This window comes from Coregonus lavaretus, assembly GCF_964263955.1.
Source record: "Coregonus lavaretus genome assembly, chromosome: 37".
NCBI lineage: Eukaryota > Metazoa > Chordata > Actinopteri > Salmoniformes > Salmonidae > Coregonus > Coregonus lavaretus.
This window is the reverse complement of record NC_140024.1, coordinates 17935644-17958387: the sequence shown is the minus strand read 5'-3', so window position 1 is coordinate 17958387 and position 22744 is coordinate 17935644. Positions and strand designations below refer to the sequence as shown.

Here is a 22744-nt window from a genome sequence, read left to right as displayed (position 1 = left end):
TAGTTATTTAGAGAGCATTACTTCGTCATTCGTCAAAATTAGTAACCAATATACTTGGTCACAAAATAATATTCAGTACTGTACATTACCACTTTCGTTGGCAATATCCTACAATAAATTTATGCATCTGTTGATTTGCATAATCTTATGGAATTTGACACAGATGGGAAGTGGCCTGTGCCCTTTGTTTTATCAGTCCATAAATCAGTGTGTTGGGTTGGCACCAGCCAGCAGCCCAGGGGAAGGTTGGAGAGGCAGGCTGGGGGGTGGAGCTGCCTGCAGCATGTTGGTGTGTACATGACGTTTTTTTATTGGCAGCTGAAATGGAGACTCTCCTGCCTGAGGAGAACAGGTGAGGTGAGAGAGAAATAAGTTCTGGAACCCCCCTCACCCTGTACACCAATTTCCCCTCTGACAGTGGATGCCTGCTGCATCTCTGCTGGATACGAGTGATGAAAGAACATCTCAGCCTCTTGAGGGCTTGGTGACTGTGTCACTCTCATGTGTGCGGGGACATGAGGGTTTGGGATAGGAGGGGGTCACTTCTCACATCTCATCTCAATTGAAGTCCTTTCATAGTGTGAACAAGCACAAGTTTAGGGGAGGGGATAGGGGGACTAGTGCCCTTTCAGTCCACTGGTCCAGCTAGCTCACTCGCCATTGGTGCCCTCTATCCATCTTAAGCTGAATTATACTTTTGTTCATGGTCAGCAGAGGTGAAAGGAGCCAGTCACTGGTTCCCGCTCCCAAACAGGATGACTGCTAGATGGTAGAATGTTTACATTGCTCTGTCTGTCTCTTTCTCTCTCTCCCTCATACACAACTCTCACTCTCTTTTACTTCTAATCACTTACTCATCTTCCTAATTTTCATCCTCTTTTTCCATAATCCTCTCCAACTCTCATCATCACATTCTCTGTCAATCTCTCTCTCGGTTCAATTCAATGTTGTAAATTGGCATACAAAGCATACATTAGAATAGCAAAATAACAATACGTTTAATGAAAGCTAACAACAACAACTCCCATACCCATATCAATCACTTCTCTCCCCCTCTGTCTCTGACATGTTTGCCTTGCAGGCTGGTTGTTTGTACTCTAGCTATAGTGAATCAGTCTCCCCTTGTCCCCATGTGGTAAATGCTTGACCTTCTCTGCACTCCCATGGTAGAACACTCTGCCCGTCTGTGTATACAAAGTTCCCTTGTTCCTTTCCAGCATGGCAGCCAGGGAACCTCAGCCATCTTCCTCAATTCTCACCACCTTCACCTCCTCTCTAGTCAATAAGAAACAGCCAGCTGAGAAAATAGTTTCCCATTACCTGCACCTTTCCCACAACTCTGTTGTCATGGGACCAGGGGGCTAAAAAGCAAAAGCATTACTGAGTTTGCTTTACTTCTGAGGGAGTCAATGGTAGCAGGTGGTTGGGTTGGTGCCCTGTTTGGCTTCTCTACCTCAACAAATGATCTACCGGCAGGATATCGATTAGCCGGCTAAATAAACACTGCCAAAAGGTATTGAAGAAGTGAAGTTGTCCTCCTTTTGAAGATCACCTTGGGATTCATGGTGCACCTGAACTAAGGCTATGCCACCTTGAAGCAAGGCCCTTGCAGAGACTACATCAGATACTTTTTACACTTGCTACCTTCAACGCCCTCCAACTCATCACCCAGAGATCTTCAAAGGAAGGACGTAGTAACCTTTTTCCCCAAATCTCTATCTTACTTATCTGCCGTTGTCCTGTCTGTCAATCCTTACTGTTCTTGCTGTTCTTGGCATGGTAGCTTTCCCTCCCTCTCATGGCTCCATGCCAGCCAGAGTGTCTGATCCACCCACACACATACCACATATACACGCCTTGGTTTTAGAGTCGCTTTAATTTGAATCTCTTTTTTGGTCTGCCTTTGCACTGCTTGGCACACTCCATGTATATTTCTCTGTCTGTAATGTGGAGCTCTGTGGTTGTTGTGTGGCTTTGGTGAGGTCCTTGTCTGGTCTGTGGACAAACACCAGTGGCCTGTGTAATTGTGAGGGGGAAGCTAACCCTGAGCTCAGGTTAAAACCATGCTGACCAAGATCAGTTTCAGATCTAAACGTTGTCAATAAAGTGGTGAATTGGGAACATAAACAGTGTGCAGGCCTTCTTTATTAGCCCAGCACCAAAGTTTTAAGGATGTGCTTATGACCATAAACATTTCTAAAACCATGCTCCAACCATCAGAGACCACACAAATAAGCCACTAAATAACAAGTATATTTTCTCAATTGCCAGAGACTTGAACAGAGTTGACCTCTTTTTGACCCTCTTACCATGGAGAGGTTGTGGTTGGCTTTGAGATAATGCAGAGATAGAATAAATATATTCATCTTGCATCATAGCAGAGATTATTAATTATTGCTTATTTTTAAATTGTTTCAAAGGTATAGATTTGGTCTTTGACATTGACTGCAAAAGTGAGTTTGGAAAGGTATCATGTGTCTTTTAGTAACAAAAAAAAACATCTGAGCTAAGAGGATCTATATGTCTCTATTTACTTGGATTGGAGGTGAAATCCCAGGGAGTTTTAAAGGTGCTCTGTTGAGACTTGACAACAGCCTCCGCTGCCTTCTCCCCATACTTTCCTCTGTTGGGTGTGATTAGTGTTTTGAAGGATTTCTTTGTCGCTGATCTCTTTTTTTTTTCTGTAAGGCAATCTGGCTTGAGAAGTGAAACTTTTGGCAACTCTTGCTAGAAATGTGATTCTTTCCATTTCCCACCAAGGCTGCTATGAGCCCAAAGTGACACCTTTGCATTATTTGATGTCATGTTGACATTTCATACCCTCAAACCAGTGGGCATATAACTTTTTTGCTTCAGAAATAGTGCTGTTTTTTGTCTGTTCTATATGTATCACAACTGTATTTCTATGTAGGATAGGCAGGCCCCCTGATGACTAAAGCAGCCGGAAGGGAGGATGACGGCATTCACAGGCCACCCTTTCATCCTGTCCCTGTGGCTGCCTGCACTCTTGACCATGGCAGCCAACAGCCTGTGAAAGATGGTTACAGGGTGCGTGTGTAGGGGTGCTGTCAGCAAGACAGAATGTATCTAAAGGAGGGACCACCGGGAAAGCCTTCCAAATAGTGGCCCCACAACGCCCCCAGGAGAGTCAGTAGGGGGGATAAGGGGGGGGGGGGGGTCAAGGTGGAAGCTCCATTGTACAGAGCCTAGAAGGCAATTGGATAAGCTAGGTAACCTAGAGATGGGAAAGAGAGATGGCAGGGACGATGAGGGCTTCTGTTGGGGGCCTTTGTAGCTTGAAACGTGGGGGGTGGGAGTGTGGCGGGCGATATTATCCTTTAAGGATCCAAAGTCCTACATGCACACACATGCAAAACTTTGGGGAGGCCTGGTAGTGAAATTCAAGATGGACAATTTTTTGGGGGGGGTTTCGCTTCATTAACAAATGCAGGATGTTTTTTCAGTCCTGTTACATTTTACATTTTAGTCATTTAGCAGACGCTCTTATCCAGAGCGACTTACAGTTAGAGAGTGCATACATTATTTTTTATTTTTCATACTGGCCCCCCGTGTTGTACTTCAACTCTAACATCTGGTGTCTATGGGCTCCTCTTTGAAAACAATGAATGGATTCCTAAGTTAAAAGCTACTCTCTGTTGAGTTGTGGAACACAAGGGAATGGCTATGGTGTCATACCATTTTTGCAGTCTTTTTATACTATAGCCTGTGTCATTTTTGTAGGATGTGCACTAATCTGTAGACTGCTTTAGGATCCTTCTAAAATCAGTTTACGATCTTTACTAAACCTGCCTATATAACAATCTCTCATCAATTCCAAGAACTTCAGTTGGATTCGATGACAATTTTTGCCCATGGTTACTCTCTATGTATTACATATCTAAGTCACATACTGAATTAGTCAGGTGGGGAAGAAACGTGAGTGTTGTCTGCATAGTTGTCGTGCTGCTACATGCCTGTCTTTCCCTGCAGTGAGTTGGAAAAGCGAACGTCCCTTGGGCCATATGAGAAGGGTTTCTTCAAGGTTTTACAGTACTGCTGGGGACCTGTTTTGGCCCAAATGAATCATTATGCTCCTTGGGAAGATGACAGTACTTTCCCTCTACCAATCTACAGGAAAACCAATGTAACAGTGTTGAAAGCATGCTTCCGAGCAATTACTTACTAGTTATGCCTCCAAAAATATTAATTTGTTACCCACTACCATACATTATGTACTATTTCTGCAATTCTCTGTTGTTGTGTCTTTAGGAGTATAAGTCCAGCTTGATTGTTTGAGATTTGAATTGGAATCAGGGCCGTGTTCTGTTTCTAACCTGAGAGAAATACTGATCCACTCATGACACTTTGGTTCCACAGTGACATCAGCATGAATAACATCACAGAGCTCCCGGCATTCGTCTTCAAGAACTTCCCCTATCTAGAAGAACTGTGAGTATTCATCTTTTCTTGTACATTACCCAATACAGTTCTTGTCACATGCATATGATAATCAGTGGTTTTCAACCACAACAGACCAGTTGTATTATGTGTTTGATCAACAAGATATAAAGAACCCTGTAGTTTATTTTACACCAAAGAGTCATGCCATTGTAGAGTCGGCTAAGTTGCAGTGTTTTCACAAAGGGCGAGTTTTACCATGATAGCTATCAAAAAGTACCATGACTATAGGCTATGTATGATTCTAGAGAACATCTATGTGAGATGCATCACGTTCTTTCTTTGTATTTTATTTGAGAATTAACAGGATGGCAACTGCATGTCTCAGTTCTGGGACCCATTCAATGAGCATATCTAATCTTAGCGTGTGTTTGTCATCTCTTTACTCTTTAAATACCCCTCTGTCTGGTTCAGAGCTGGAAGTAAAGATAAGATCTGTCTACCTGATATCAGGTAACATGCAACCCTGAGAATGCAAAATGACCAGCTAACACTATTCTGCTCCCAGTGCTGCTTTTGTGTCCATGTTATTTTAGCCTGTGTGTCTTTCATCTCGAACCAGTCTTCGCTCTCTTCTTTTCCAAACACTAGGCCTACTTCATCTGTTTTGTCAAAGGGCAATTTACTTTTCATCGCATTGTAAGTGGAGGAATGCAAGGCAGGAAGGAAGAAGGCAAAACAATGGTTTCCATGACAACCAGGCTAAAAACGCACCCTCGCTGCACTCTACCACTCAACATTACCTTTCAGGCAGGGGCAGGGGTCTCTGCCCAGTGTCATATATACATAGTGAAACCTGTTCTCTGGGTTCCATCCTGCTCTGGAGCTGAGCAGTAGGCTTGGGAGATACCCCGGGGTACGGTATATTTCCCGGTATGTACCCCGGTATGGTACAGAAACGGTATGAAAATCGGGATACCGCCCAACCCTACTGAGCAGCACTGTAGGCCCTAGCGGTTAGATTCGTGCTTCAGAACGCTGTTTTGTTGACAGGTGTCTAGAGTTTTTAATTTGTGTTTGTTTAGCCTTATCCTTGAAACAAATCATAAGGTTTCATTGAGTGAACTGAGCGGATGACTCTATAGCCCAGGGTGTTGTAGTGTCACTGAACCACAGCTCCAGCCCTGAGGGCCGACTGAGAGAGAGGGGGACATGCCCAGAAAGGAACATTCCCTCTCTGATAGTCACGCAACCCTCCTTCGCACACACCTCCCATCCTGAACAAAGCACAACACAGCCTAGCCACCATGCTGACAGATCAAGAGATGTAGGGGAGTCGTCCCCCTCAATTTGTGTTTAGTGTGCTTAAGGTTTTGTGTGTATGTGTCTGTGTGTCTGCACACATTTGTCTCCATGAGCGTGTGTTCCTAATCTCTTTACTTTCTGATGTTGTAAAAGTGTATGTTGTCTACCAGTGAATTTATTAGTGAAATAGAATGGCTGTGGGAGTGGTGCTACAGAAGGGGAGGATTTAGTCTTTCCTCAACAAGGCTTAGCACATTCTTCTGCCCTCATCAAAGCCTAGAGGGACGTGTTCTGAATTTGTTGAGAGAAAGGGAATGGGTGGGGAGGTTCTTCACCCTGAAACGTGAAGGATGTCTTAGCAATTTGTTAGCAGGCCTGCGTGTGGTGGCTGGGCCGTAGACATGTGGGCGTTGACCAGCTCCAAGGCTGTGGACGTAAAGTTTACAGTACCTTATAAATCTGGCAGACACACTAACCACATACAATTTGTACATAAATCCTACTCTGCTTTCAAACATGAAGCTGTATTATTGGAGTCCTAGATTCATATAAAGCATTGGGTGCATTTAGTCAAATTAGGCCTAATTCTTTTTGTTTTCATTTTCTCGATTATCTTACAAATGTTGTAAACCAAGATTGTTTAAACTTGTTTTTGCTAAATAATTGTCAGTAGTTGGGATTGCAATTGCAGACAATTTAGTGCAATAGAGTCAAGGAGTAGGCTTGATTTATGTGCATGAAACTGGCCCTTTTGACTACAAGTGCTTCAAGAGTTCAATTACTGCTGGGAAATAATGAAAATGCTGTCAAAAGGCAACAATTCAGTCAATGAATAGTTGACAAAGACACATGAGAATTGATTTGGTTGTTTGATGGTGAAGTGTGTCCTGTGGAATCCACCACTGGAAGGCAATCATTTGGTTTGAGCCAGAGCCAAGTCAAGTTGGAGCGCATGAACCATTATATAGCCTTCCAAATCCTAACCATGTTTGTCACCCACAACAAATATGTTATTGTAAACATGGTCTGCCATTGGATCACAGTGGAAGTCTGCCACTAGTGTTTGTGTGTTTAGACTAGAGACCCTGTCATATGATGCTGTCTGGTTGTCATATGATGGATCAACAGTGTTCGACATCCCTGGAAGTGTGTCCCCCAGTAGGCCCCAGTAAGGGGGTGCGTTGTAGGGTTGTATTCGGGCATGGTGGGAGTTGTTACTCAGATTCCCCAGGCTCTCAGGCTCATTCCCAGCAGCTATTGGCTGCAGGATAATCTAACGCCACCCGACTCAAGTTGCAGAGGGTGATAAATCTGGTGCTAATCTCCCAGGCCAGATTTGGTGGAGCTATGAGTCCCTGACATTCCGCCCCCACATGATTATTCACACGTCCAGTTCCTCCTGATATCCTGGCTGGAAGGGAAGGGGAGGTAGACCAGGCCCAGGAGGGGAAACCCAGGTCCAGTCCTTATGCGGCCACTCTCTTCCCAGAGTATCTGGTGAAGTGACAACATGCCGTCGCACTGACACGTCGCTCTGGCACCCCAGGCGTTATGTTATGTTATGCTATGTTTGATAACACAAACTGGAGCCTATGAGGTGTTTTCATTAGTTTTTTTGGTTGATGACTTTCAATCTTGTATGTATTAACATTTCAAAGTGAAGCTGTTAAATTGACTGCTTTGAAAGTTGTATCAACAACATAAAGATTACTGTATGAATCATCGTTTAGCTTTCGATGCAAATAGGAATTTATCACCATATTTCTCTCTCTCTCTCTCTCTCTCTCTCTCTCTCTCTCTCTCTCTCTCTCTCTCTCTCTCTCTCTCTCTCTCTCTCTCTCTCTCTCTCTCTCTCTCTCTCTCTCTCTCTCTCTCTCTCTCTCTCTCTCTCTCTCCTCTCTCTCTCTACCTCAGACGACTGGCAGGAAATGACCTCTCATTCATCCACCCTGACGCTCTGTCTGGACTGCATCAGCTCAAAGTTCTGTAAGTATGCCACTCATTGGTCCTACACACACACTTACAACACGCACACACAGACAAACACTCATATAATACCTGTATGTTCTGTGACAGTACATTGAGCCAGGGGTTCAAAGTCCAATACTGGTGAGTGCTCGGGCACAACCCACACAAAAGCAAACACACAGACATTCACACACACACTCACCTGTAAATAAAACAGGTGAATGAAATACAGGTGAATGAAATAAAACCGAGGTGTTCACTTCCTTCCCAACGAGCGGTGGCCATATGACGTGTGAGTGGAGGCAGGAAACCAGAGGGCCTGTTCCCCTGGGCCCTAGCCTGCATTGACGACAGAGACTACTGATAGTGGAGAGGAAGGGAGATAGTCACCATAACCACATCTGTGTCCAGTAAAGACTAGGATCCACAGACAGATACTAACGCTCTTCACTACATGGTCAAGTACTCACGTCCCACATAAGAAGAATACTACACTTTACTATAGAATACTACAGTACCTACTATATAATTCTGTGGTATAGTGTCGAATACTATACTACAAACTGTAGAATCCCTCGATCATGTGTAGTACTAGTAGTATGTACTTTTGTAGTATACTGTAGAATACTATAGTAAATACAACAGTATTATCCACAAAAAACACAGTAGTAAGTACTGCAGAAATATCAGCAAAAACACAACAGTCTGCAATTTGTGCCACCTGTAAGTGAGAAACATACATGCCAAGTATAGACCATATACACTGAGTGGACAAAACATTTCCTTTACATAAACTGACCAGGTAAATCCAGGTAAAAGCTATCATCCCTTATAGATGTCACTTGTTAAATCCACTTCAATCAGTGTAGATGGAGAGGGGAGACAGGTTAAATAATGATTTTCAAGCCTTGAGTCAATTGAGACATGGATTGTGTATGTGTGCCATTCAGTGGATGAATGGGCAAGACAAAATATTTAATGGTAGGAGGTGCCAGGCACACCGGTTTGGGTGTGTCAAGAACTGCAACGCTGCTGGGTTTTTCAAGCTCAACAGTTTCCCGTGTGTATCAAGAATGGTCCACCGCTCAAAGGACATCCAGCCAACTTGACACAACTGTGGGAAGCATTGGCGTCAGCATCCCTGTGGAATGCTTTCAACACCTTGTAGAGTTCATGCCTCGACAAATTGAGTCTGTTCTGAGGGCAAAATGGGGTGCAACTCAATATTAGGAAGGTGTTCTTAATGTTTTGTACACTAAGTGTATTGCGTTCCCTATGGTTATAGAAAAGAGGAGAAGCTCTGAACTTTCCGTTCAGACTCCAGTCCTACCTACCTATAGGTTATGGAAAATGTGGTCTTTTAGTATTTCTCCAGTAGGTTTAGTCAAAGAGAAAGCCCCCCACTTCTATGTCATAGATAATAAAATAACTTTAGTAAATACCACAGTAATGTCTGCAAAAATACTACAGTAGATACTACAGTATACTACAGTCCGCAAAAAAGCTACAGTAATTACTATAGTATATACTATTTTTTTTACTATAGTATTTATACTATAGTAAACTGTAAGTGAGTAAAGTCCACAGTGAATACTATAGTATTCCTACCATAGTATACACTATAGTATTTTTTCATATGGGATATGCATGCAGAAACAAACGTCTGTTCTCAGACACACACATCCTCCCCACAGTCAATTATACTGTAGTCCATGCTGTACACACTACCTCACTCCGAACCCATACACAAGCTTATGCAACAAAGCCTGAGGTGCTAGTTAGTCAATGACGTTGACCCTTTACAGAGATAAGAGGTTGAGAGGCTGCAACACTTTGTGATCCTTTTGTGTTCATTTTCAATTTACATTTTAGTCATTTAGCATACGCTTTAATCCAGAGCGATTTACAGTAGTGAGTGCATACATTTTCATACTGTGTTCACACTTTAACTCAATACAGAGCTGATCTACTCATTCTCGTATGCACCACATGACTGCTGGTTGTGCAGAAATTGTAATGAGGAGGCATGTTGGTGCAACCACAGTTCAGGTTATAAAACGGTGTTCTCTCCCTCAGGATGTTGCAGAATAACCAGCTGAAGACTGTTCCAAGTACAGCTCTAAAGAACCTCTACTCTCTACAGTCTCTGTGAGTCCCCCTATCTCTTCATCCATCTGGAATTACACGACTGTGCACACACACACACCTTTTAGAGACTTGAAATGGCAAAACTCCTCAAATGGACATCGTAAGCATAATCATGACAATTACAATGGGAAGCATTCACTCTACAATCCAATTGAACTAATAGCTTCCTCTAGACTGGTCTGCATCATTGCACTAACCTTCACACAGCTCACACATAACCATCTGGTTAACATGCTGTCTCTACCCCCCACCACGTTGCATTCACCAACAGTTAGACATCCTGGATTTATTTATGTGGTTGGTTTTTGCCTGTATGGGTTTGAAAGGGATGTGTGTGGGTTGTTATGTTTCCTAGACACTGCAGGGCTCTACAGTGCGACCATTTGAATATTTTGCTATGCGACCTGGAATTTCTATTTAGGAACACCAGTGTGCCTAGAAAAATTAAGGATTCTAGCTTTAATAACTCAAATATTTTTCATTTTGCTCCTATATGTCTTTGTGTGCTCCTACATTTTTCAACTTAGGCGCACACGTGCTCCTTGTAAAGGTCAGTGTAGAGCCATGCACTGGTTTCCAAATCCCCAGCTCCCCAGCGTCTCTTTTCTTTGACTTAGTGACTCTCTGTGACTACTGCATGTCACTCTCTGAGGGACTATGACTGAGCATTACTCCATCTTTGTTTCCCCGTGCCTCTTTGACTCTGACTGTGAATAGTGTAGGATGAGATCCAGCTGGAAGCCTGGTCTGGGACGTGCTGAAAATCCAGCTTTCTGCCATTATCACCTCTCCAGATCCTTTCCCTCAGTCCCATGATTTGCCTCTTTTGTCCTTCTCTTTTTTTGCAGAAGTCTTTTCTCTCTTAGGGGTTAAGGTCTGTAGCTGAAGTAATATGTTTTGGCAGAGCCTAGCTGGGTTTCTATAATGCCTTTGAGAGTTAGATGTCAATCATCGTGCCTTTCTGCTTCCAACACAGACTCGTAGGGAATTTAGAGGGGGAGAGAGAGAAATGGAGTCATGGAGGTGGAGAGAAAGAGGGAGAGGGGAGAGGAGAGTGAAACCCAGCTAGGCTGTGAAGGGAAGAGCGGAATTACAAAGGGATAGAGCTTTTGTTGAGGAAGAGCGCGAACGTTGTGATACCAGCATTAAGGAGCATGTTTCATGAATGATGAACAGAATGTGCAGCAGCAGCCAAATACAAAACTAGAAAGGTTAAGATTTAGTAGAAACCTTGATTGTCAAACAAAGCTATTTAAAACATTTTATTGTAGTCCTCACCAGAACAGTCTAAATAGTTAGAAGTAAATACAGAATATTTAGAAGAATAATGAAATTCCAATTTGTATAGTAACACCATACTATACATACATTATAATGCAGTAGGCTATCCAATGGGTCATTCAAATATTTGTGGTTGATAAGAGTAAGGGAAATGGAAAGCTGTTAAAAATGGAAGACCATAGTGTAATGTTTTTCTACTGAGGCAATAGAAATACCTCATAAATACCATTCCTTACTTGGCCCTTCATGCTCTCTCTCTCTCTTTCTCTCTCTATGTTATGTGCTGTTTCAATATGAAATGCCCTCAACGTGAGAATGTTAATGGTGGTGAATGTATGACAGGATTCACACATTGCTGTGACATAACTAGTAAGATAAAGGTTTCTAAAATCTATTTCCCCCCCCTCCCTCTGCAGACGTCTGGATGCCAACCACATCACAACGGTGCCTGAGGATAGCTTTGAGGGCCTGCAGCAGCTCCGCCACCTCTGGCTGGATGACAACAGCCTGACGGAGGTCCCAGTGGGCCCCATGAGACACCAGGCTAACCTGCAGGCTCTCACCCTGGCACTCAACCGCATCACCCACATCCCCAACAATGCCTTTGCCAACCTCTCCAGTCTGGTGGTGCTGTGAGTGCTGCAGATCTATCTATTCCAGACCTGGGCTGAAATACTATTTAAAATCTTTCAAATACTTTTAGTGTTTGCTCCAGTCTGCCTGGAGTGCAAGATGGACAGGGTTTGGACTCCTTGTGATTATTCTATTGGTTCCATTGTGCCTATCACGACTCAGGATATGACCCAGATGCAGACACAGGAGGCGGTTAGTACAGTTCTCAATAATAATTTATTAGAACACGGGGCAGGCAAAGGGCAGGTCGAGGGCAGGCAGAGGTTCGTAATCAGGTCAGAGTCTGCCAGGTACAGGACGGCAGGCAGGCTCGGGGTCAGGGCAGGCAGAATGGTCCGAACCGGGGAAACTAGGAAATAAACACTTGAGAAACAAGAAAACGGGAAAGCACGCTGGTAAGACCTGACAAGACGAACTGGCAACAGACAAACAGAACACAGGTATAAATGCACAGGGGATCATGGGGAAGATGGGCGACACCTGGAGGGGGGTGGAGACAAGCACAAAGACAGGTGAAACCGATCAGGATGTGACAGTGCCAGGCAAGCTCAGTAAACTCAAGATAGTATTTGAACCCATGTCTGATCTATTCAAGTCAAAACGGAGGATCTGTTCTGTGCTCCCTCCCTTAGGGGAGAGTTTGGGGGTTTCAACTCATTGATAATATACTGTAGATTCAGATGTAGGACCAATATTTGCTATTTTTGGTGGAGATTTACATCTGTGTGGTAGCAATTGGAAGAAGAACATGTAGAATCATGGGTAATAGAACTATCTCTATTTTATTATGAAAGACAGTTACATGTAAGATTATTTTAATGTTTTTAAACAAAGTGTTAAAGGAGCAAATCATCAGATTACACTTCTCTACCATTCAAACATTGCAGATGTTCAAATTCATTCCACTCCAAGTCAAATGAAATTCTCAGTTAAATATATCAACATACTGTATGAAGCCATCACTTACTGTGGAATGCCCCTACAAACACAAATGCACTCACTTGCACGCACACACACACACACACACACACACACACACACACACACACTCACAAGAAAAATGCTATTGCTGCAGGGCCCAGTTGGAGGGAAAAGGGACATAGCTGTGTCCCTAGTGGCTGACAAGAATAAACAGGAAGAAAATACCTTGAATCCATCAGACTTCGACACACCAGCACTCACACTGATACCTGACTTACCAATCACTGTGATCTCTGGTGATAGCTGCAGAGGACATTTACCTTTTACCTTATGAATAGATTGAATTGGGTCTTACTATCAGGCAGGGAGTGTGGGAGATGTGAAAAGTGCTGCATTGTTCATCCACAAAGGATGGGATGCCATGTGGCGGATTGAGCATTTTGTTTTATGTGTGTTGTATGTCACTCAGAATAGCTATATTATATCCTGCTTAAAAACCCAGACGGAACCCTATGAAACCTCTCTGCATGTTCAATCACGTAGACTAGATATCCTATACATGTTCCTTCTGTTGTTCAATGTCCGTTTTGGCTCGTCTGCAACAGTGAAGTCTATTTTGAGCCGGGAATGGAATATAAATATATCCTTTATCTTCCAGACATCTGCATAATAACAGAATTAAGGAGATTGGGGAGAGCTGCTTCACGGGGCTGGAGAACCTAGAGACGCTGTAAGTACATTTGAATACAAACTCATTAAAAGTGTGTGTGTGTGAGCCACCCACACCCAGAGCGGCCGGGACGTCAGTGTGTCCACTTCCTCCTGTAATTGCTCCAGGATAAATGGAGCGGAGTCCATGATGGCTATCTGCACTACCCTCCCATTGTTCGCTTCCTCCTGCGTCACCAGCCTGAACAGTGACACAACATCTTTAGTCCGGAGAGGACAGAGACATTCTGACCTATGGTTTAACAGCAGCCATATTAAACGTACCATGGCTGTTACAATCATTTTTGCAGTGTCACACTCACTCACAACATTGACACTGATAAAGCATAAAGAGAATTGTCTGACCTACTAAAGGAGCCTACCTTATATGTGACCACTCCTGTCTGTCATGGGAACTACAGTACACTTGGCTATTCGTGAACACTGGATATCCCTTCAAGATAATGTTTTCTAGTGTAGTGCGTGAAGCTGGAAGATCAATATTTTAGTATCATTAAGGTGACCATATGTTTGCACAGCACTGCTAGTGAATGGTTACAGTATGATTGAGTGTGCTGTGGTGTGTGGTGTAATGATTATGGAACTCCCTGCTCCTTTTGGCCCCTCAGGGATCTTAACTTCAACAACCTGATGACCTTCCCAGAAGCAATCCAGGCTCTGCCCAAACTGAAGGAGCTGTGAGTACTGTCCCATGACAAACGCATGCACGCACACAGTCACAAATGGAAGCACACACACACACACACAAACCGACACCGACACACACACACAGGGATGCACATGCGTACACAGATTCCTTTTGTGAGATTATTTTGAATCTGAAACGTCAACTTTGAGTGATTAGGTTGTTTAGTCAGGAAGTGGCATGTGGCCTAGAGGTGATATCATTTTCTGAAAAAAGAGGAGACCCCTAGTCTTTTCTCCAGTGTAACTGTAGTTGCGTGCAGGCTGCAGTGTTTCTGTAGAAATGTGAGCTGTTGATGTGTCTCAGTGGAACTGTGAACCTTGGCAGGGGGAGCTGAGAGATTAATGACGGGGTCTGAATAGTGGCCCCAAGAATACACTCCTCCATCTGTTTTCCTTTCCTTTCTTTTGTTGCGCTCCACTCCTGTCTGTCAGAGGTGTAGTAAAGAGAGAGGCTCTCTTAATGTTCCTGTACAATGGTTTCTTGATCCATTTAACTTTTGATGGATCTAAGGGACATGTCTACTAGATAAAAGATGCAGGCACCTTAGGTACATTACCTGGGCTTTGTCTTGAACAATAGATCATGACTTCACAACGTTTGATGTGGACAGTAACAACTGTTCTCCAGATGGTGTTCTTTCATATTTCTGATGGAAAAACAATAATGAACAGATATGGAATTTACCATGTTTTATGACCTTTATACAGCAGTATAGATTCATTAGCATTAAAACCTTCAATCAAATAACTGACATGCACTAGATTGAAAGAAGCCATATAATGGTGAAAACTGGAATTAGCCACATTAAGTACAGAAATCAGGAAGCTATAGCAGAACATGCATACAGAATTAGTGGTCATTTACATATTGGCAACTATAACAGTTTACTTAATTTGGACCCATCTGTTTTCCTAATCACAATTTGTATCTTGTTCTTCTCGTTCAGCTGTTGCAACTGTATTATTGCACATTTCATATTCCACCTTCATCCCAAATACGTGTATTCAAACAGTGTGGTTAGAATAATTGTTTCACTGTGTATGTTTTCATTTTCCTCCAGTGGATTTCACAGCAATGACATAGCAGCCATACCTGAGGGAGCCTTCCACAGGAACCCTTTGCTCCGCACCATGTAAGGCCATACTTCAAAACCAGTCCTACTGTCAACAAATACTATTGAATAGAACCTTAAGCCTTCACATGTTCATGTACTAGCACAGTGTTCCCCAACTCCAGTCCTCCAGTACCCCCAACAGCACACATTTTTGTTGTAGCTCCAGACAAACTCACCTGATTCAACTCATTGAGTGCTTGATGATTAGTTGACCAGTTGAATCAGGTCTGCTTGTCCGGGGCTACAAAAAATGTGTACTGTTGGGGTAGTCCAGGAGTTGGGAAACACTACAAGTATGTACAGTTGATCATATTTACACACATAACTGACTGACTGACAGCACCAAGCTGGTAATATAGTGACTGACTGACAGCACCAAGCTGGTAATATAGTGACTGACTGACAGCACCAAGCTGGTAATATAGTGACTGACTGACAGCACCAAGCTGGTAATATAGTGACTGACTGACAGCACCAAGCTGGTAATATAGTGACTGACTGACAGCACCAAGCTGGTAATATAGTGATTGACTGACAGCACCAAGCTGGTAATATAGTGATTGACTGACAGCACCAAGCTGGTAATATAGTGACTGACTGACAGCACCAAGCTGGTAATATAGTGACTGACTGACAGCACCAAGCTGGTCATATAGTGATTGACTGACAGCACCAAGCTGGTCATATAGTGACTGACTGACAGCACCAAGCTGGTAATATAGTGACTGACTGACAGCACCAAGCTGGTAATATAGTGACTGACCATGGGCCCTAGAAGAAACTTGTCCAGAAGATGGTGCCATTCTCGCATAGTAAATGAGTTTACTATCAGAGTCCTCTTCGCTTATCTTCCCCAGCCACCTGTATGACAACCCCCTGTCCTTTGTGGGAACTTCAGCCTTCCAGAACCTGTCTGACCTGCACTCCCTGTAAGTCCCTGTCCATATCTGTTAGAAAACCAAGTCTGGTACTCTGAACATTGTATTCATAGTGTGGTAATGATCTCTGAATTGACTGATTTACAATAACAGTGTATGAAATCACCATGTGATACCATACACTGAATATCGCTGGTGCTTATTTCATACCATGATCTAATGTTAGGAGTGGACAGTTATTCAGACTAAAGTTACAGTCTCTGGTCTGGCATGCCTGTTTGCATTCTAACCCTGTGAGGTATGTGTTTCAGGATGCTACGTGGAGCCAGTATGATGCAGGAGTTTCCCTGTCTCACTGGGACTAACAACCTGGAGAGTCTGTGAGTGCACAATACAGCTGACTCTTTACATCAACATACACAACTGACACTGACTGACAATGTTATAATGAATGTGTTCATGTTAGATATATTGTGAGTGAATTCGTTTTTTTGTTCTGCCTAGTTTGAGGTCAAGTGAGACAGTTTGTCAGTGGTAATTGACTCAGAGTTTCTTTCTCAGCACTTTGACAGGCACAAAGATTGCTGCCATACCGGTTGAGCTCTGTGAGGATCTCAAGGTGCTGTGGACTCTGTAAGTATCCCCAACCTCACCTCTCACCCTTATCCTACCTTATTAATCTATTTCACATAAATGCCGGTGACATTCCAGATTACATTATTTAATCCTTTTGCTTCATCAGAGACCTGTCCTACAATGAGATTGAGGAGCTGCCTTCCTTCCAGGGCTGTCTAAAGCTGCAGGAAATGTGAGTATGGTATATTGTTGGGAATATGAGCAAGAGCACAAACACATTTTTTAACATTACACTCAAGATGACCCCCATCTTCTACCTTTTTCTGAGTGTATATTGTGTGTTCTGTCCTAATTATAGAAGCCTGCAGCACAACCACATCCAGCAAATCGACAGGGACACCTTCCAGGGTCTGTCTGCCCTGCGCTTGCTGTGAGTACACACACACACACACACACACACACACACACACACACACACACACACACACACACACACACACAGTCTTGTACAAACAGACACACACACACACACACACACACACACTTGCAGCCTATAGTACCTTGAGGCTTAAAGGTGAAGGGCCTAAGTAGATCTCATTGGAAATTAACTCAGTTCTGCTTTCACTAGCTCATGCCAGTGGCTAATTTTAAAAAAGCATGCTTAATTTGCTGCCCTGATTCTTAATGAACACATCATTAAGTCATTTCTTTCCTGTAGGGACCTGAGTAGAAATGAAATGAAAACCATCCACAGAGATGCTTTTCTCTATTTGACGGCGCTAACAAACCTGTGAGTATGACACTGTACTGTGGTAAAAACGAAATCTGTGAAGTCATGATAACAAATACATTACTGTTTAAACATATCTGTGTACATATGCTAGTGTGTTCCAGGAATTTATGCTAATATGTATTGTTGGTTTCAGAGACCTGAGTTTAAACTCGCTGACCAGCATTCCAACAACTGGACTGAGTTCCCTGAACCAACTGAAACTCACAGGAAACCTGCAGATTAAAAATGTTTTTACTGCAAAGAGCCTCCCCAAACTCAGGTCAGAATCCAAGTAATTCATCCAAATGACCTCACTCTTTCCTGAACTAGATGTGAACTTACTGTAGGGCCAAACCCAATTCACTTACAATAACTAAACTTAAGTCCAATTGTGAGGTTGGGGTCACGCAACACTTTGAATGATAATGGTCCTATTGTGGTCTACAGGTCAGTATCAGTTCCCTATGCTTACCAGTGCTGTGCATTTGTGGGATGTGATTCTTCAACAACTTCCACTGATGAGGAGGACATCAAGAAGGTTACAGGTGAAACATATCATTAGACCACTCCTGATGTCAAAATGTGTTGTTCAGAGGAGGGATAAAAAGTATATTGAAATCTTTGTGTTCCAGGTGGAGAAGAAGTGGAGAGGATATCAATGGTAATGCACTGCTCTCCCTCGCCAGGTAAACCACAGTCACTTTATTGTCATCTACAGCATTGAATTGTGTACATTATCACACCTCTTACTAACTGAAGGCTGACTCTGTTTCTCCCCTCCAGGAGCCTTCAAGCCCTGTGAGCACCTCCTGGGCAGCTGGATGATCCGTCTGACCGTGTGGTTCATCTGCCTGGTGGCTCTGATCTTCAACACCCTGGTGCTGGCAGCCACCTTCTCCCGCCGGGCCTCGGCCCTCTCCCCTGCCAGACTGCTGGTTGGCCTCCTGGCCCTCACCAACCTGCTCACTGGGGTCTATGTGGGGGTGCTCACTGTCCTGGATGCTGCCACCTGGGGCTCCTTCGCTGAGTTTGGGGTCTGGTGGGAGACGGGGGTGGGCTGCCGGGCGACAGGGGCCCTGGCGGTGTTCTCCTCAGAGTGGGCGGTGCTGCTGTTGCCCCTGGCGGCTGTGGAGCGCAGCGTGGCGGTGAGGGGGCTCCTGGGGAAGGTCATCTCGCCCAGGAGGAGCAGCGAGAGGGGGGTCTGGGAAAGACGCTTCGCCCTGGCAGCTGCTCTCCTGGGGCTCCTGGCGGCTGCAGCAGCCTGCCTGCCCCTCTTCAGTACCAGCGACCCTTCAGCCTCCCCTCTCTGTTTACCCTTCTCTGGCGGTGAGGGCCCTGCGCTGGGGGTCACTGTGGCCCTGGTGTTGCTCAATGCCCTGGCCTACCTGTTCACAGCAGCAGTGTACACCCAGCTGTACTGTGTCTTGGGCAGGGCGGAACTGGCAGACCAGGAGCAGGCAGGGGCCGTACGCCACGTGGCATGGCTCATATTTACCAACTGCATCTTCTTCTGCCCTGTGGCAGCCTTCTCCTTCGCCCCTCTGCTGGCCAGGTCTGGCACCGCGGGGGGCCCTGAGATCGCCAAGTCCGTTACGCTCATCTTCTTCCCCCTGCCGGCATGCCTTAACCCCGTGCTCTACGTGTTCTTCAGCCCCGCCTTCCGGGAGGACTGGCTGCGGCTGCGGGGCCATGGAGCTGTGGCCCGGGGGGTGAAGGCTGGTCAGTGTGCAGGGGGCTCTGGGGCTGTGGACAGGGACTCCTCTACAAGGCTGGGCTATGACTGTGGGGTGTACTCCCAGCTTTGTGGGGAAACAGGCGTGTGTGAGCGCTGCGAGGCGGCTCTACATGCCAGGACCTCTTCCTCCTCATCATCATCAGTCTGCAGACACTTGGTGAAGTCCCACAGCTGCCCAACCCTCTCGGCTGGTGCAGCAGCGTGCCAGCGTACGGAGGGCTACTGGGAAGACAGCGGCACGCCCTCAGCCCAGTCAGAGTACGCTGACGAGGGGGACTCGTTTGTGTCCGACAGTTCAGACCAGGTGCAGGCCTGTGGACGAGCCTGCTTCTGCCAGAGCCGAGGGCTCCCTCTGGTCCACTACGCATACAACATACCTCGCATCAAAGACTGAGAAACTCTACAGCTGTGTGTGTGTGCATCTGTGTTTGTTTGTGTGTGTGGGTTGGACACTATAACAAAAACAAACTGTTTTTGATACACAACAAAACATGTGCAGGGTCCCTGCACACAAATCATTCAGGAAGCACTTCTTTAATCACTGTGTGAAACAGACTCAAACATCACAAAAGTGAATCTGCCATTGAATTAGACTTCTTTGAGCCCAGAGACTTTTGGCCAACACTTGTTTTGCCCTTCAGGATTTTGAACTGATTCCTGTGTGTGATAACACCAAACTGGCTGTCAAATATGTAACAAAAGAGGAAACCTTGCCACCTGTGCCTGCTTCTTTGTTTAGAGCGAACTCATTATCAAGATGTTACAAGCCTGAATTCATCTGTCACGTCTCTTGCTAAGGCAAGGATCTATGTGCCATCCTTTTGTGGGTTCTACCTGTAGCTAGCTATATGGTTCTTTGTGTGATATGTTGTCATTCCCTGGTCTTTCGATTTTAAAGCCTTGCCATAATTTCTATATGAGAATGTAAAGTAACTGAAAGGAGAATTGTATGGCAGCGGTTTTAAATTAAGGGGTACTGACAATGTGTTAAATATAATTCGAAAGCTGCATTTGCAGCCCTCCCAATATGAGGCAACTGAATCTCCAGTCTGAATCTGTTCATGTATGTTCATATGCCCTGTAGTACAAGACAATAACTTAAATGTTTATCCTCTTTGACAATAAGTGTCAACAATTCTTCCTCGCTATGAGTGATAAAGTCTTGAATGTCACGTGGGAATGGAAGAGAGCACTGTTTTAACAACAGTCTTCCCACTAGTTGTGGAGAGTTTTATGACTTTGTTTGCTTTGTCTCTTGGACTGAAAATCATTTCGGTGAACTGTCCTTTCCCCCCGGATCGTTCTAATTTATTGCTTAAAGAGGAGCAGAATGTCCGGGCCATGGACAAGGTTATTTCAGGTGTCAGGAAGTTGGTCTTTGAAAGGTGAATGCAGCATGTACCAAGTGCAAGCTGAATGTTGATGCCACACAAAGGCCTTCATTTCTGGATTGTTCTCTGAGACAGATTGCATTGTAGTAAAAGCTCGCTTTTTTTTCTCTTAAATTGGACATAATTGGTGCTCACAACCCAGTCGTTATGATCAAGACGCTCACAATCCCACATCTCACCAGTGTAATGTATATCATGGTATATATTATGATATAATAACAACAATAAATGTAGATAATGTTTCACTATGAAACATTTTATTGCATCAGGTGTGACTGTTTGATGTGCATGAGTATGACTTACCATATGGGGCCAGCACCACACCCTAGGAGCCTGTATCCACATGTGTAATTCATGTGAGTGCTCAGGAATTTAGGCAATGTAGGGAAGACTAGACTGCCCTAAACATTTAGTTAATGTGTCCATATTATGAAGCTCATTGGTTTCTTAGTTTTGTGTGGATTTCTCAACATGTTGACTGAGTGTAATTCTAACCCCAACCAACTGTTCAGATTGTATTGGAGATGTTTGAAGCCTGTACGTGCAAATTCCAAATCGGTGTGTATTGCGGTCTGTTTATCCATATGTAAATTATTTTTGATAGAAAAACCAATTATCAAGAATGGGATGCATTGTCTAACCACGGAAGCTACCTCTTCAACTTTAGTGGCTACCAGCAGTGCTTTGTAAGAAGGTGTGTGTTCTTATGCTATTGATATTGTTATTATTGTTATTTTGGTTTGAACTGTAGGCTTTGTTTGTAAATACATCTGGTTGTACAGTGTCACTGAATTTTAAGTCACGCTTTTAGTTAATGCCAATTGTGGGAGGAATGTATAGTATTTACTGTATACTGTGATTTTTATAAACCAAACTATATAAACCCAGTTGCTTAAAAAAAAAAATACTATGCTTTATGTACAAGATTTCAGACACTCACACTCTCTCACTCATTCATGTAATTTATTTGACACACAGATGAGTTGGCCTGATTTAGACCTTGTCAGGACTGTCAGTGTTTTTCTTTGCCTACAGTGTTAGGTTCTGTCTGACCATAGTGTGACTCACCGGTGCTGTTGAAATCTTCAGGGCTAGAAATGGCCCAGAGGGCACCAGGGCACTGGCACCTCTCTGAATTGGCTCCTCTGGCTGATGTGTGGAGAGTTTTGACTGCATTATGGGTAAAAAAAGAACCCTGTTGATGGTGTCCATGTCACCTGATTCACACTGGGTGGCCCTGTTCCTTTAACACATCTAAACCTCACAAGGGGTGTAACGCCATCATGATGGATGCTTGCTGGAAGTGGAAGCGTGGACAAGTGCACAGGAACTATGGTCTTGAATGTGACATGTCAAATCTGCACCAAGTTTGACAATAAGTGTTTACGTTTAGTGAATGTATGCTAGTGAATGAAGGTAGGTAGTTGGCAATGGACCTCAGAAACCAACAGAAGCAGCCTTACCTCTCACACCCTGTTTGGCAATGGACGTGGCTTGACCAAACATTTAACCTCCCAGCGATGCAGCCACAGGGGGAATGGGACATTCCAGCTATTCCAACCCTCCTCACACCTCCCGCTGCGCCAAACATTAAGCACATTGCTGTATCCTCTTTGGCCTTAGTCAGGCTTTGTTATGTTAATACCTTGCAGCTTTTGTTCATTCCCACTGGCATTTGAGTGTCACAGCGTCAACTGTTTTTTGACCTCATAGTGATCATGTTCTGTGGGTAGGGCAGCATGAGGCATACGAGTGCTGCTACACCTGTGTACTCATCTCAGAGTTAACCCCTGTCCACTGTCTGTTTCCCATTTTAAACAATGGTGGGGTTTTATAAGGCCCCACTAGCAAACAGGCCACACCAGGGATAGTGGTATACTTAACTTGCATTATAACCAGTTTACAGCTGGGAATATGAGTATGATTGGGCACCCTAGAAACCTGGGATAGACTTGCATTTGAATAAGTGAGAAAAAAAGGGGTGCCCACTGCCCGATGACAAAGCTTTGCATTTATTTTTCAGACATAAAACAAATACTCATTGCCACTAATACTCAATAACCTTTTTCTACAAAGGATGCCAGAGTGAATCAAACAATGCAGTCCTCTGCTACTCCTGAAATTATTATATGAAATAAATAAAGGTACAATAAACCAATGTGGATGAATGTAATGTCTGATGACTTATGTAAGATGATTTCACAACA

General features: G+C 44.0%; 1 protein-coding gene across 1 annotated transcript in view; it reads left to right on the top strand.

The window, feature by feature from the left end:
* Window positions 1-22695, top strand: part of LOC311111721 (leucine-rich repeat-containing G-protein coupled receptor 4-like) — a 28562-nt gene extending 5867 nt beyond the window's left edge. The window contains exons 2-18 of the mRNA XM_084154530.1: window positions 4378-4449; window positions 7618-7689; window positions 9748-9819; window positions 11517-11732; window positions 13313-13384; window positions 13992-14060; window positions 15132-15203; window positions 16043-16114; window positions 16375-16443; window positions 16625-16696; window positions 16806-16871; window positions 16998-17069; window positions 17358-17429; window positions 17566-17691; window positions 17859-17956; window positions 18044-18097; window positions 18195-22695. Of these exons, the coding sequence (XP_084010656.1) occupies window positions 4378-4449; window positions 7618-7689; window positions 9748-9819; window positions 11517-11732; window positions 13313-13384; window positions 13992-14060; window positions 15132-15203; window positions 16043-16114; window positions 16375-16443; window positions 16625-16696; window positions 16806-16871; window positions 16998-17069; window positions 17358-17429; window positions 17566-17691; window positions 17859-17956; window positions 18044-18097; window positions 18195-19540 (2692 nt within the window). The 3' untranslated portion in view covers window positions 19541-22695. The remainder of the gene's footprint in view (window positions 1-4377; window positions 4450-7617; window positions 7690-9747; window positions 9820-11516; window positions 11733-13312; window positions 13385-13991; window positions 14061-15131; window positions 15204-16042; window positions 16115-16374; window positions 16444-16624; window positions 16697-16805; window positions 16872-16997; window positions 17070-17357; window positions 17430-17565; window positions 17692-17858; window positions 17957-18043; window positions 18098-18194) is intronic.
* Window positions 22696-22744: the final 49 nt, after the last annotated feature.